This window comes from Phascolarctos cinereus, unplaced genomic scaffold (genome assembly GCF_003287225.1).
Source record: "Phascolarctos cinereus isolate Bilbo 61053 unplaced genomic scaffold, phaCin_HiC Scaffold_2;HRSCAF=192, whole genome shotgun sequence".
Classification (NCBI taxonomy): Eukaryota; Metazoa; Chordata; class Mammalia; order Diprotodontia; family Phascolarctidae; genus Phascolarctos; species Phascolarctos cinereus.
Genome location: NW_027555625.1, coordinates 356,232,483 through 356,249,396, shown reverse-complemented (window position 1 = coordinate 356,249,396; position 16,914 = coordinate 356,232,483). Strand labels below are relative to the sequence as shown.

The window sequence follows — 16,914 nt, the reverse complement described above, 5'->3', positions numbered from 1 at the left end:
TTCTCTTTCTTCATCACTTCTTGTTTGAAATATTGCAACAGACTCTGAAATGGTCTTTCCTGTCTTAGGTCTTTCTCTTCTCTGATTCACATTCCACACAGCTGCCAAAACGATTTTCCTAAAGCTTAGGACTCACCCGGCCACTTCCCTAATCAATAAACAAACTTCAGTGGTTCCCTACTGACTCTATAATCAAATATTATTTCATCTTTCCAACTTCATTTAAAATTTTATATTTATAATGTACATGATTATCAGTATAGAAGTAATGCATGTAATTTATAAACAAGTAAGCTTATTTAAACACATACATACATAAAGACATATTAGTGGTACGTGCTTAAAAACCTCTTACTGATAGAGACATAGTAACAAAAAAAGAATGGAAACCACTGCTTTCAGACAAGCCTAACAATGATGGTTACAGTCAAGTTGTTCTATGGAGCTAGAATACGAAATGGATGACCTCTGGAGTTATTTTCTACATTAGAAGCTCTTAATCTTTTTTTTTGTCGTGAATCCTTGTGGTAGTCTAGTAAAACCTGTCTCTTCTCAGAATAATGTGCTGCTTTTATAAAAAATACAGCTGAAAGAAATTCTAGATGAGTTAGAGATTAAGGAAAATAAAGATGTTTGTGTGTGTGCGCACGTGCACATATATATATATATATGTATGTATTTTTTTCCTATGCAAATTCACAAATCCTATGAAATCTATCCACAGGACCCCAGATTAAAAATTACTGTTCTAGACTTGCTATTCTAAGTATTCAAAGGGAGTGTTTTAACACATTACTTGCACAATCAATGAATTTATAATTAATTTGACAAGGTGTAGGACAAGGTATAGAAGTAAAAGCACTGGATTTGAAGTTTCAAAGCCTTGGCTCAAATCCTGGCTCTACCACTTAATGCCTTGGCAGCAGTCATTAACCTCCAAGCTTCAGTTTCCTTATCTGAAGAGCTACATGGCCTACCTTGAAGGGATGCAATGAGAGAAGAATTCTATAAATTCTAAAGTTCTCCAGAAATATTAGCTATTATTACCTGTAAAATGAAGAGATTGGTTTAGATCTCTAAGCTCCCTTCTGATTATAAAAAGGGCTGATCCTATGATCCTACCTGTGTACATAATGCAGCTGATGAATGGAGTGTATGGCCAGCACCATTTCACCGATGTAAAATCTTGCCATATCTTCAGGAAGTTTGTCTTCAAACTTACTGAGGAGTGTCAGTAAATCTCCACCAACATAGTAGTCCATTACCAAGTACTATAAATAAAGGTGGGAAAGAGGAAGGTGAATATTTCGTAATCACTGGTAAAGATGAATGACAAAAACTAAAATTCTTACTGTTGATCAGAAGGGAAAAGACTGCTTGAGGAAACAGTATATTGTAACAAGCATGGAATTGGCCATCCCTGAGTTATAATTGTTTTTCCCCCTTTAGATAATCTAATGCCATAAAACATTTTATTCTAATTTCCTTCTTAATTATTTATAATCAACTGAAAATTGGCAAACAAGGAGACAAAGAGAGTCAAGCTTTTTAAAGTACCAAAAGAAACCAGAATCATACCTTTGGTAATGCTACAGCAGTGAGAAACCTTGCAAGCAAAACATGAAAAATGTCCTAAGTTCAAAAACTTATATATAGACAGTTCTTGCTTTATGTAAGTGGACTATTCCACAGACTTCTACGTAAAGTGATTTTTATGTAATGCTAATTTGCCCTCAGCAGTGAGGAAGGAAGGGAGGGAAGAAGGGGGGCAGTACATGGTTGAAGGACATGTGGGGGCCCAGGACAGGGACAGAGAAGTAAGAACAGGAAGAGAAATAGGTGGGGCAGGGGCCAACCACAAAGGGGCCTGGCCAGAAGAAGAGGAAAAACACATGGGGGCAGGGGTACTGGTGGTGAGGGGGCGCAAAGACACAGACAGGAAAGGAAGACAAACATGTGAGGGGGAGAGATAGATGGTACCCTAGTGAAGATGGATAGAAGAGAGACACACAGGCAATGGATGTAGCAGGCAGGAGAGACAAAATTCAGTCAAACCAAACAAGACACCAAAAAAAAAATCTGACAATATTTTTAATATGCCACACCCACAAACCCCAGGCAAAGGAGCAAGGTGAGGTGTTTCTCATATCTTTTCTTTGGGGCTGAGTTTGTACTTTATAATTTACAAAAATAAATTTTGATTATTTTATGGTTGTTCTATTTACATTGTTGTAGTTGTATTAAATACACAGGATGTTCCAAAAGTCTTAGTTCAGTTTTAAGCTTTAATAACTTAAAGTTGACAGTTTAACGCTATTAAAGCTTAAAACTACACTAAGACTTTTGGGACACCCTGCATTATTTTCCTGGCTCTACTCATTTCACTTTGTGTAAGTTCATGTAAGTCATTCTGTGCTTCTCTCAGCACATAATGCTCATTATTTCTCACAGAATAATATTCCATTACATATTCATGTAATACAATTTATTTAGCTATTTCAATTGATGGATATCTACTTTGTTTTCAAAGTATTCAGAGGAAGGATAGATAAAACCCTAAGACCTATTCTAGAGAGAAAGACAGCCCAAGAAAGCACAATCAAAAATGATTTAGGTAAGGAGGAAAAAAGGTTTTTAAAAATACATGTATACAGGTGGCTAGGTGGCGCAGTGGATAGAGCACTAGCCTTGGAGTCAGGAGGACCTGAGCTCAAATCCAGCCTAACACGCACCAGCTGTGACTCTGGGCAAGTCACTTAACCCCAACTGCCTCACCAAAAAAATAAAAATATATATATATACACACACATATAGAAGATGAAAGTTAAAGAATAAGGAAGTGCAGCAACATCGTATAAGAATAGAATAAGAAACACAAAAGCAGCTGAGGCTAACAAGAAATAAGAAGACAACAAAAAGGCTTGGATGGTGGTTGTGGTTTTTTTTGTGAAAAGACAAAGAAGCTACAGCTGCTGTTCAGTTTGGACTGGGCAAAGATAACAGACAAAGAAAAAGACTGGCTGAGTGAAACTGGGGTAGGAGACTTGTGGAGGCTATTACCAAGATGTACCCATAGGAAACTCACTTCTTCTCTTTGAATCATGATATAGTAGGAAAAACTCTAGATTTGGAGCTTTCATCGAACCTGGGTTCAAGGTTACTACTTGAGTGACTTTGGGCCAGTCACTTCATCTGTCTGCTCCTTAGTTATCTCATTTTTAAAATGAATGGGTGGAGCTAAATGACCTTTAAAAGCCATCTAATCCAGCTCTAAATCTATGATCTTATTTTACATTATCTATCTCTTTAATTATCTAAAGAGTTATCAAATGGGAAAGGGATTAGCCTTCTTCTGCTTGGTCCCAGAGAGCAGACTGAGGTGCCATGCAGGGGAAGCAACACATTGGCAGATTTCAGCTTAAAATGTTATGATACTATTGCTGTTTCTCTGAATGGAAGTCTACGAAGAATGGATACCCCTCAAATTGGTGTCAGGCCAGATTAGATGTGTGAGAAGTAGCAAGATATACTACAGTGGTTCTTAAACTTTTTGACGTCAGGATCCCTTTACACTATTAAAAATTACTGAGAACCCCAAAAGTATTAGAAGAGTACACTGTTAAATCTTCGAGTCTGTAGCAAACTTGGGGAAAAAATTAGAATAGTACAATACCAAAGTTATAAGGATAAACAATTAAAATTATGCTTACAAAATAATGTTCAGCTGTGACCCAGGAAAGAAATGCAGGAATCTTTTCAGATTACTTCCTTAATAAATAATCCCAATGTGCTATACATCATCAGGAAAAATACTGAATATGAAAACCAGGGAGCTTCCCCTATGATCCCATTCCACTGACCATGTTCTAGCTTTACCTTCCCTCCCTTTAGATTCTTGACTTGATATAGTTAGCCCTTTTAATACTATTCCGAAAACCTTCAATGGCTGCCCACTGCTCACAGGATAAAACACAAATTTCTCTGCTGAACCTAAGGCCCTTCACAATCTGGCTCTAACCAACATTTCCAAATATATTTCACTTTACTCTTCTCTTCATGTCATAGGACCACAGACTGAGAGATGGAAAGGATTGTTTTGTTTATCTACTCTAGACTCTTCATTTTATAGCTGAGGACTGTCTTGCTTCCAAGGTCAGCCACTTTAGGAAGTACTAAGTAACAGAGTCAGAATATGAACCCAGGTCCTAATTCCAAATCCATTACTCTTTCCCAATGAATCATGCTGCCTCAATGTATTCTATGTTTCAGCCAAACAGAATTACCGTTCCCTGATCTGATCTTGTCCACTCCTGCCTCTGTATATTAGTTTAGGCCCTTACCCATGCCTGGGACATCTTCCCTCCATTTCTCTATCACTAACACCTTTAATGCCCACTTCATCTTAATTCAGAGAAAATTATATCTTCCTTCTCAAATTTTTTATAGCACAGTTTAGAATCTCAACTTTTCAATTATAACATTCTACCTTTTTATCATACTTATTTCTGTATGGGGATCTTATCCTCACTTAAATGTAAGCTCTCTTAAATGGCAATATCATTTTTCATCTCTCTGTATCGCCAAAATTTTAGCTGAACTGAATTTGCAAAAGTCATCATCCAAAACTAAAATTCAGTCTGTTTCAGTTCCTTAGTGCAGTGAAATATTAAGTAAAAATAAGCAAAGCTAGTAAAATGTGGAAACAAATTACATAATACTAAAGGTGGAAGGGAGGTTAAAGCCGAGAGAGGAATGCAAACCCAGTACAAAGAGCTTCTATAACAAATGTGGACAACAGGACTTATGAATTAAACCTAAATGAATAAGTTCTTAAATCTAAAAATGCCAGGTATCACAAAATGATAAAATTCTCTCAAAGCAGACACCAGCTCACATGTGTAATTCATTTGTAAAGATAGAAAATACTTTAAAATATTGAAGTCAATATTTTGCTGTTGTTCAGTTGTTTCGGTCACATTTGACTCCGTTTGGGGTTTTTCTTTTCTTTTCTAAGTTTTTTTACTTTTAGGCAATTGGGGTTAAGTGATTTGTCCAGGGTCACACAGCTAGTAAATGTGAAGCGTTTGGTCTGAGGCCAGATTTGAAGTCAGGTCCTCTTGACTTCAGGGCCAGTGCTCTATCCACTGCACCATTTAGCTGCCCTCGTTTGGGGCTTTTCTTGACAAAGATATTGGATTGTTTGGCCATTTCCTTCTCCAGGTCATTTTACAGACGAGGAACTGAGACAAACAGGGTCAAGTGACTTACCCAGGGTCACACAGCTAGAAAGTATCTGAAGGATTTGCACTCATGAAGATGAGTCTTCCTGATTACAAGCCCAGTGTTCTATCCACTGTGCCACTTAGTTGCCCTGAAGTCAATACATTATGTCTAAACACAGCAGAATACAATTCCTAGAAATTCTAAGATAATACTATTTTATTGTTAATGCTGTCACTTTGTTGTTAAAATAAACGATGCAATCATATTTTCTGTGAAGTTTACATTTATGTTGCCTCTCAATTATATCATTAAAGCTAGATTATTTTCTTAGTAGTTACAAAAAGGAACCAAGAAAACTAAAAGAAATACTATCTCAAGACAGTTGGCTATTTATTGGTTTTTCAAACCTACCAAGTAGTTTTCATCTTGAAAGGCATAATGTAAGGTAGTGATCCACTGACAATCACCATTCACCAACACATCTCTCTCTTCTCTAAAACAGGCAGTCTGCAAATAAGGGAAAGAAAACTGAGTTGACATGGAGCCTAAAAAAAATCAGCCTACATTTCTATTAGGATGGAGTTTATCCTAAATGCAATAGAAAGCATTCACAAAACAAGTTTTTAGGGATAAGATCAAGGACTCTTTTATACACAATGTTACAGTATATGTGATTTTTTTCAAATGCAACCCATAAGCCTCATCCTGATTTCTCAAATACCACTATTCCCTCAGTTGTAGGCTTGAGACCTTGAAGAAATCTTTGGTTTCTTTTTCTCCCTAACCACCATAAAACTTGTCTGTCTTCCATGTCACTCATAACAGTGTGAAATAGTACAAGTCCACAGACAGATCCATGAAACACACCACTAGATACTTCCTTCCAACTAAACATAACACTTCATCAACTGTTCGTTGGGATCAGTTATCTGACCACTTCGGAAATTATGCAAATATACTACCACCTTAGCAGACAGGCTTGTCAAAGTCTGGATGACACAGAGTTGAGAAGGAAAGCTTATATACTAAAATACACAGTCAAGATGATAAACAAACCTCATAGGCTAGACAATGGGAATAATCTAGCTAAGATAAAATTTAATGGTGAAAAATAAAAAGTTGTACACAAGTTAAAAAAAAACTCCATTTCACAAGCATAAGAAGTGGAAGGTATGGCCAGACTACACTCTGAAAAAAGATTTGGGGATCTTAGTGAGCTTTGAGTAAACAGCTTGACATTACACCCTTAAAAATTTAGTGCTAAGAAAAAGAGAAACTTTAACCTGACATAACTTTAACAAGTTACTGATGCTAAAAATTGGGAATGTGATGAAGGAAAGGATATTGACAACTATTAATAATTTTGCATAGAAATTTAAGCAAAGAAAATCAACTATACCACAAGGAAGCCAAAAGAACCTAAAAACTGCCTTAGTCAGCAAACATTTGATGTATTTGGCTCTACACAAGACAGCCAAGGACAACACTAATTAAGAATAAAAACTTTTTTGTAAAACTTTATGGAGAAGGAAAATAGCAAAGGCATGAGACCAATTTAAAGAAAACTTGGCAAGAGGTCAAACTAAACAAAAGTAATCTGAAGGGCATTTCAGGATGAAACTGACAGAATAACAAACGTATGAAAGATGGAAAAGATCTGTAAACACTTTTTAAAATGCTGTTTTTACCATCAAGGAAAAGTGGAGTTACCATATTTAAACTTCAACATTGTTACCCCAGGTGTATGTATAAAGGAGGTAGAAATTACACTTTAGGGGACAATAATGTGAAAAAATAGACTAGACAAGGCATAGATAATTGAGAATGCTGACAGACTTATTCTAGAGGGGTGATACCAAATGTATGAGAAGAAAATTCTCAAACCCCTCCCCCCCAAAAAAACTAGCTTATTACTAATATTCAAGGCAACCAAGAAAATAAACAAATCAATAAAAGGCCAGTTAAAAAAAATTATCTTCACTATGTGCAAAACACTGGTGATACAAACAGAAAAGTAAGGCAATCTCTGCTCTCAAGGAACTCGTGGTCAGAAGGTGAAAAACAGCACATTTAAGTTTCAGCTGAAAATCAGATGGGAAGGTCCCATGGTCCTTGAGGTACAGCGATAAGAGCAGAGAGCAATGCATTTGCTTTTATGCCACATCTATTTACAAAATTGTATGTTTCTGATTTTGAACTATTTGACAGTGCCAAGGATAAGGCACTGGAGCTACTGGGGAGCTAAGGAAAGGTCTCCTTCCAAAGGTGAAATAACGACCTGAATCTTAAAGGAAGTGAGAGAAACTAAGAGCAATAGTTGGGGGGACAGAGAATTCCAGGCATGGGGTTCAGAGGTCCAGAGGCAAAGAGCCAAGAGATGGTACGCCATGCTCAAGGAACAGCAAGCATTCCAGTGGAAAGGGAAAAAGAAGATGTCATCACAATTAGAATTTATTAGAGATCTACCATGTGCAAAGCACGAGGGCTACAAAGCTGGATATGATACAGATACTACTTTCAAGAAAGAACATGGTACAATAAAGAATGCTAGTCTTGGTGAAAGGAGAGATCAGGGTTCACATTCTAGTTTCAACATTTAACTTCACTGAGTCATTTGTAAAATGGGGGTTATATTTGCACTACTTACTCCAGCAGGTTGTGGTGGGGAAAATGCCTCGAAAATCTTAAAGTCTCTATCTATAAACATGTATTACTATTATTATAATCTAATGGGGGGAGAAGGATGTACATAACTATAATAGAATGGAGGAGAAGATAAGTACAAAGAAGAGATGCACAGAACTGAGACACCTGAGGAAAGAGAAATCACTGTAAACTGCAGGGGTCAGAGAAGGCTTCTTGGAAAAGATACACTGAACCTTGAAACAAGAAAAAGACTTCAGGATAACAACAAGGTTTCAAACAGTGGAGACTGGGGAACAGCAGTGCAACTAAAAGGAATTATTAAATTAGTAACAGTAACAACTGTGGAGAGCTAGACAATTAAGATGAAGTTTGGTCCATACTGAGGCTGAAGCTATGACAGGAAGATGAAGTCAAGCTAACTCTCCAGCAAAGTAGGGGGTAAGGGATCCTCTGAGTATTGAGGAAGCAAGGGTAGAATGGATAACTTAAGGCATGTAGAAAAAGTTTAGCTCAGGCACTGATAAATATGGTGTAGAATAAGCAAAAGATAAATAAAAGGGTTTGCTGAGCAGCAGTGAGGTTTCCCATGTATTTTTACTGAGAATTTGAATTATTTCCTTCAAAATTGACTCCAGGATTGATATACTATAAATCCAATTTTAAAATAATGTTGCTGTAATGCACAAAGAAACAACAGAATTTTCCTTATGTATGCAGCTTTCAAATTCAAGTCCTGGCTTCCATGTTCATGAATTCATTTTGCTTTATGAACTAGAAACGCAATAAGAATCTGAAGGTTCCATGAAAATTTAATTTGTCTTTATAGTAATCTCAAATCTGGCCAATATAATTCAAAGTAAAATGTAGGCCAGACTATTTGACAGATGAATACACAATAAAGTTGAGAATAAAAGATCCCAAAAGGGGCAGAGTTCCTCTTTTCCTGCAAGAATCAAAAAGCAACATGTGTACGGTTAAATCCCAAAGAGCTTCACTTTGATGTTCTCTAATGCCACATTTAAAATCTTATTTATGTTGGACATGTAATTCTTACCTCTGCTCTTTTCAGCATTTCCCACTTATTTAGAATCTTCATTGCATAAATGCGTTCAGTGTTCTTCATTTTAACCACAGCAACCTGGAAAGTAAATGTTGGTTAACAAAAATGGATTTGAGAGGGAACAAAAAGTATGAATGTTTTATCATAAGGAAAATAAAATTTTGATTTTCCTGAACTCTTGGGGAATAAATTGCCCTGGAGAGCAGAAGGTTTTATTTTATCAATTTTGAATAGAAAATTCTTTTAAAAAATAGATAAAAATACATTCCTGACTTCTCAGAGTACACTGAGCTTACCATGACTTTATTAATTAGTATACTACACTACAACAAAATATACAGTGATGCTCTCAAAGCCTATATATGTACATGGATCTGTTTACCTTTATACCAAAAGACCCCACAATACTGTGCTTTGGAAGCTGTCATGCCTGTTTTAAAGTGTTTGTCTTCTTCGATGTCAGGTCAGCCTTTTGCAACCCCTTAACCTTTTAAACTGCTTTTTAAAAATCTGATATGGGTATAGAAATAAAATAACTAAGATCATTGTAGTTATATGCAAAGTAAGAATAAAAAGGTTCTGAACACATAATCTAGGAATTAGAAGTATATGAATTTTGTAAGATCTGAGTTTTTTGTTTTCTGCTAAGTTCTTAGAGGTTGAGTTTTTTTTTTCCTTTTCTTTCTTGGTTCTTGACACCCTTCTACAAAAATAAGGTATTACTATGCCATAGGTATAGTTTATTGTCCAAACACTGTAACTTGAAATGAATTACAGTCAATCATTTTTCAAGAAAAAAATAAAAATATACTGAATACATCATGTTTGATCACCACACACTATTTCTACACACAACATTCACAATGACCCTGACAGAACATATGGGTGAAAAAATTTTCTATCCACATAAAATAATTAGCAGCACATAAAGGGGGTAGGTATTGCCTAATTAGAGTGGAGAACTGAAACCCACAGTTAGAAAGTCTGTGTAACGAACTACATCTCTACATTGTATAATAACTTACAAAATAGACAATTTTTAGAAAAAACATTTTTGGGCATTTATATCATGTTTATTTTTATCAAGCATCTCTTCTGCCAAAGAACTTAATTCAGAACCCAGGCACACATGTTTCAAAGTGAAAGAATGTTTATTAGCCCACAAATTAGACATTTCAGGAAAATAAGGAAGTTGTAAATCACGATAGAATTTTTATTTATACAAGTCCTAAATAAATGAAAACTATACTTAGAATTTTTTTACAACCAATACGATCCTGAGGATCCCCCTTACCTCCAATTTAAAAAGCCCCAAATCTCCAATTAAAGAAAATGGAAAGAAATAAGATCCAACCTACTTCAAAAACATCTGTTGTTACTGTTTGGTTGTTTCAGTCATGTCCGACTCTTTGTGATCTCATTTGGGGTTTTCCTGGCAAAGATACTGGAGTGTCTGCATTTCCTTCTCCAGCCCATTTTACAGATGAGGAAACTGAAGCCAACAGGATTAAGTGACTTGCCCAGGGTCATGTAGCCAGTAAGTGTCTAACGCCAGATTTGAATTCAGGAAGATAAGTCTTCCTGACTCCGGGCTTAGCAATCTATCCACTGTATGACCTAGCTAACCTTCACAAATATGATGTTATGGAATCAAATGTTTTAAAGGAGCTCCAAAAAGATCAAGAAAAAAGGTTTCTCAGATCATTAATTTTATAATTTCCTCTGAAAATGTTTTACCTTTAAGCCCTATTGATTCCAAACTTCTCTTTTAAAAAAGCTACTCATGGAGAAACTAGAAAGCCTTTTTTGACTATATTTGAATTGATTTGCCTTAAAAAGCTTATTACATATACCCTCCTTCACTCCTAACACAGATTTTTACAAATTAATTCTTTTAATTTTAATAGTATAAATATTAAACAAATATATAATTACTGGAATGTTAGCACGAATTAATTAGTAAGTTGGGGTAACGATCCACTGGTACAATTATGGCTCTCTTCTCTGTAAACAGTGATCCTAAAATATTTCAAAGTTCTACATCTTTCAAAGTTAAACTTTCAAAACTGAAAAATTAAAAATGAAAACACTTCTAGGAATTACTGACCCACAATATCAAGATATTTTAACAAATTTAAACTGAACAAAAGAGCATTTCTTAAAATCCCATACTAAGTCAGGGAAGTGGCCCATTTATCTCATTTTGTCTCTGGTAATAAACTGGGTTAAAACTGTGGGCCCCAAGATAAGGTTATCAAAAAGTTTCCCCTCCCTACAACTACCTTCATTATATAGCCTGGGAAGTCCATGACTTGTAGAAGACATGAGCATCTAGGAAAGTCTCATAGCAGCTCTCATTGACTGTCTCCAATGTCCTAAACATTCTGACTTTCCCTATAGATACTTTGGCTGTTATCTACAAATTTAACTAAACTACTCTTAAGACTGTTTGCCGTCTTTTGCTGTACAACCTTTTGGGTGAGTTCCACATGTTTAGACCCTGTTATATAAATGAGTACTAAACATATATAAATATATACATTATATAAACATGAAGGCATCTGTCTACACAGAAAATATGACACATTTCAGAGTAATCTACACACAAAGCTAAGGCACAGTCAAATGTCATATTTTAGATCTTGGCCATGGTGATGAGCCATCATCTATAAGTTAGGGACTAGTTAGTTGTGGGGAAACAAAGTTAATTTAGGGAAGAAGAGCAAAAGATAGTGATACCAAAGAAGGGACTAGGATTGTCTTGGAAAGGTAAAAAGTCTGTGATACTGAGATTTTAGGCAAAAAACAGAAACGTAGGTACAGGCTGATTTGTCAGAAATATGAACTTACATAGTTTAGTTAAGAGAAAAAAATTTCCCTCTTCTAAAAAAATCTTTCTTTCCCTCTTCCATCTCAGAAGCTATTTTCCTCTTATTCCCTTATTATTTCTGTTCTCAATACTCCCTGTTCATCCTTTACAATAAGGCGACTTGTCTGTTTCTAGGGAAAAAAACCCCACTAAATTCAGTTTCTTTTCTATCTATATGCAGGTCTGCTTTTTTTCCCCTTGTAAGTCAGTTACCTTTGAAGGGGAGAAGTTTTCCATTCTGTTTTGGCCTATATCAATTCAGATATGACTTGAGATAGGCCCACATGGTAGACTAGATTTAACTGAGATCAGTAAATTTGGGCTCACCATAGGACAAGCCTAAAATCATGTTCAGTCCATTACAGTCCTAGAAGCCAAACTCTTAGGAAACTACAATAAAACACATGAACTGACATACATTTGGATACGCTCTTGTCCAAACTCTGAAATTTATACTTATAGTGCAGTTTAGACTCGTGGGGGTGGTACCAGAAAGAAGGGGAAAGGGGGAAAGGAATGGGCTAGAATAATAATGACAGTTCACATTTACATAGTGTGTTGTAATTTTTAAAGTACTTATATATTCTCGGTGACAATGAGCCTAGAGATCAAACCAGGTGCAGTTTTGCAAAGACTTTAGCATTAAGCACCAGATGCACCTATTGAAATATATTCAATTAATTCATTTTCATAAGAGAAGAAAAGGAAGTACTCATATTTTCTTACACTATTTTCTTCTTAAATTATACTAACAAGGAACTGGTATGTTAGCAATTGTGGTACTTTTAGCTGGTAAGTCAAGTTGGAGAGATCACAATGAAATAGGAACTTCCAATGACAAATCAAATTTGAGCTGCCTCACATTTAGTACAGAAAAGCAGTTCTCCTTTGAGAGGAAGCACAGTAAAGAGAAAAGACATTAAACCTGGAAGATCTAGGTTTAAGTCCTAAATTCTCTGTGTGTCAATTTCCTTAACAGTAAAATAGGAATAATAATGTGCATACTACCTTTGTCACAGATCTAGCATAAAGATCAAATAAAACAATGTATATAAAAGCATTTACACAAGTTTTTATTTAAAAACAGTAAATTCTCTGACAAAGGTCCAACATGTAAGATATATAGGGAAATGAACACAAACACATGACAGCAGTTCAAAGAAGACCAAACATCATTCCCCAAAGGATAAAGTGGTCAAAGGATATGAACAAACAATTCTCAAAAGAACTGTAAACTATTAACAATTATATGAAAGACTGCTCCAAATCACTAGTAAGAGAAATACACAAAGACAATTCTAAGTTTCACCTCATACCCCAAGCTAACTGGAAAAGATGATAAAAGATGGAAACAGTACATGTTAGAGGGGTTGTGGGAAAAATCAGGCACACTACTAAACTGTTGGTGAAGCAGTGAATTAATCCACTTATTTTGGAAAGCAATTTGAAATTATGCTGAGAAATTAACTAAACTCTGATACCCTTTGACCCAGAAATCCCACTGCTAAGCAGGTGAATCCTGGAGGTCAATAAATGAAAAGGTCCTATATAAACCAAAATAGCAGTACTCTTTGTAGTAGCAAAGTAGCACAGTAGCAAAGAACTGGAAACAAAGTAGATGCTGATTGACTGGGAAATGACTAAACAAACTGGTCTGTGAATATAACGAAGAATATGAAAAATATAGAGAAGCTTGAGAAAGACTTACATAAACTAATGCAAAGTGAAAATAAGTGGAACAAGAAAACAATATACATAATTACAACATCACCAATCTACATAGAAAAAAACAAAACAAGGGAAACTAAATGCTATAAAATTATGATCAAGTTTAGCCCCAAAGAAGAGATATGAAAATGTACCTCCTTCCATTCCAAGACTTGGTTACTGTGTTTGTGAGTTTTGCTGGATAGATGGGGTTTTTTGGTTTGCCTTTTTTTTTTTTTGGCCTGCTTTGTTCTTTGTTATAAGGGTCAGCCCTCTAGGAGGAATAAATTGGGAAATATATATCAAAAGATATCAAAATACTTTTTTAAGGAGTATATGTGTAGACATGAAACGATAAATAATTTCAATACTATTTTAAAAATTTATGCTTATTGTAGCTATACCACATGCATATTCAAAATTATTTCTCTGCACGTCCTCTCATGTAACACAGACTGAAAAACACGGAGGGAAAGCAGATCAACAAAACCAACATACACAACTATGTCTGAGAGAACATGAAATATTCTATATCCATAGTCCCCAACCTCTATAATGAAGACAGAAAGGTACATTTTGTCAAGTGTTCTCTGGCATCAAGACTAGTGGCATTTAGTTTCATTGTTATTTTTATATCCATCTAGATTGTTATAAATTTTATATGTGTATGTATTATCCATCGATTCATAAGATTTCCCACGTTTCTCTGAATTCTTCATATTCATCATTTCTTAAGGTGTTAAGCTGTGTTCTACTCTTTCTTTAGCCAGTATCCAACTGATGGGCACATACTTTTTTTTTTTAAACCAAATCTTCATTGTCAAATGCTATGAATATTCGGGTACATGTGGGATCTTTCTGTCTTTAACTCTCTTTCAATTCATGCTAAGCAGAAAGATCTATGAGTCAAGGTTATTGACAGTTTAGTCACTTTTTTTTTAGCATAATTCCAAATTACTCCCAAGATTTGTTGGACAAATTTACAGCTCCACCAGCAGTGTATTAATTAGCATACCTGTCTTCCTGCAGCCCCTCCAGCAATGGCTCCATCTTTTGGTCATCTTTACCAACTTGTTGGGTATGAAGGAATATTTAAAACCTCTTTGGTAAAACTGAAAATATTAATAATATTTTTTCTCTAAAAAGCCCTTTCCAAAATCCTTGGACAAAACCCCTAGGAAAGGTGAGGGGACAAGAGAGGAAAAAAGGGAAAAACAGGTCTTTCATTAGGTAAATTGATCAAGAGTGGTAACCAAAAATTTAACAAAAAAAAAATCTCTCGTCTAGGCATGGATGAAGGAAACCATCATTTGAGCTTACTAGGGTGCTAGACACTTGGCTAATCAAACACAAACAAAAACATAGTCTCCAGAGTTTAAAGAGTTTATATTCTAATGGTCGAAAACAACACACAGAACCCAAAGGGGCGAGGTAATGGGGTGGAGGCCACAGGGAATGATAGTGGAATGTGGTGAATAGTTCTGAAGCCCAATGACAAGGCAAGTAGGGTAAAAAAGGAAGGCTGGTCTGGGTTCCTCTACAAAATGGAAGCTCCAGAAGGAACTCACCAATGGGAAGGCCTTGTAAAAGGATATACCAAGGTGAGCAGGCCATAAAATGCTTAGCTATTCCAGGATAAGGAGGTCCCTGGCATGAAGGGAAGTTTCAAAATGAGCCAGCAATAGAGGAGGCAAGGTTTTGAAATCTAAGGAAGATAAGATCATTTTTCCACCCCTAAAGTGAACAGGATATTAACCTAAGGGCAATCTCCACTCTCAGTCTCCAGAAGGGAGGATTAGATAAGGTACACCCCATAGGAAGTACCTTCTTTCACTCAACAGGCTACTTTCACCACCTCTTACTTAAATAGATCTCTGGGAGGGAACACATTAATTACTCAGGTAAAGTGGTCTACCCAGAACTGTATTATTCATGACAATGTCGATTCTTCTCCTTGAGATTATGATAAATGCTACCTAAAATTACATGGAGCAGAGTCAAGCTGGAGAGCATGGGGAAATATGTCAATTTGGACATCTCTTTCTCCAAGCTAGAAATAGCTTGGATATAGATTAATGGTGAATAAAACTGTTTCTGGCAGACTAGTGCCTAAACAGAGTACAATATGAATATAACATTAACATTTTTTTCTTCAATTAAAAAAGGAAAAAAACCAAACAACTCATATTTGTTTCCTCTTTCTGATAGTTCCTCCTATTGGTTTTAATTTTTACTTACAACTTCACTAATGTGAAAATATGTTTAATAAGAATGTAAACATATAGCCTATATCAGATTGTTTGCCATCTTGGAGAGGGTGGTGGGGAGGAAGGGGGAGAAAAATTTTAAACTCAAAAGCATATGGAAGTGATTGTTGATTAATCAAAATAAACTAATAAAATTTTTTTAAAACTCAGAATTGCTCTAATTTGCATTTTTATCATTGTTAATGATTTGGAGCAATCTTTCACATGGCAGCAGTTAGCAATTTTTTCCAGAATCATTTGTTCATAACATTTCATCATGTATCCTCAGGGAAGTGGCTTTTAGGCTTACACATATGAATTCCCTATAGACACCATATTAGAAATACTTTATGAAACTTTTTTTCCAATTAATAGTCACTCTTCTTATCCTAACTGCACTGTGTTTGTGTAAAAGCTTTCCAAATTCATGATCAATTTATATATATATATATATATATTATATATATATATATATTATATATATATATATATATATATATATATATATGTATATATATATATATATATTCAAATTTATATTATACTGCCTTTAATTAAAAATTTTCTTCTAAGCCTTAGTTGTTTATGGTGTCTGATTTCACTCTCTCCTAATTTTTTTTAATGGTCTAGTTTCACTCTCTTCTAAATTTTTAATGTGACCTTTAATTTTAGCTTTAAAAAATCCCTATCCACCTTTAGCTTATTGTGGTATATGGTATAAGATGCCTATTTTATGGCTACTGCTCTCAAATTTTCCTAATAATTCTTGTTCAGTAAGTAGTTTTTCTAAGGTTTATCAAACCCTTAGATTATTGTCTTCATCTGAGTTTTGCTTATCTAGCGCTTTTCCCCAATCCATTTTCCTTTTTTTTAAACTAGTATGAAATGGCTTTTACAATTACTGCTTTATAATATAATAAAGTTTAGAAGTACTTTTTTACATTACTTTCCTTGAGATTCTGAACTTTTTATTCAACTGCTATGATTAAATCTGTAAATTCTGGTACTATCATGTTGATTACACTAGTTAGGTTCACCGATGAGAAATGACTATTCACAGTTATTTGTAATTCTTAATTTTCTTTAAAAATTGTTTCATAACATTTTTATAAAAAAGTGTTGAGTTTCTTGGCAACTGACTCCCAAATATTTATGCATTTTTA

At 35.0% G+C, this 16,914-nt stretch overlaps 1 protein-coding gene across 1 annotated transcript in view; it reads right to left on the bottom strand.

Moving 5' to 3' along the window:
• CDC42BPB (CDC42 binding protein kinase beta) overlaps positions 1–16,914 on the bottom strand; it is a 145,064-nt gene that overhangs the window by 92,750 nt on the left and 35,400 nt on the right. Inside the window, exons 3-5 of the mRNA XM_020971138.2 lie at positions 8,924–9,007; positions 5,635–5,730; positions 1,123–1,271 (exon numbers count right to left, since the gene is read on the bottom strand). Coding sequence (XP_020826797.1) covers positions 1,123–1,271; positions 5,635–5,730; positions 8,924–9,007 — 329 coding nt within the window. The remainder of the gene's footprint in view (positions 1–1,122; positions 1,272–5,634; positions 5,731–8,923; positions 9,008–16,914) is intronic.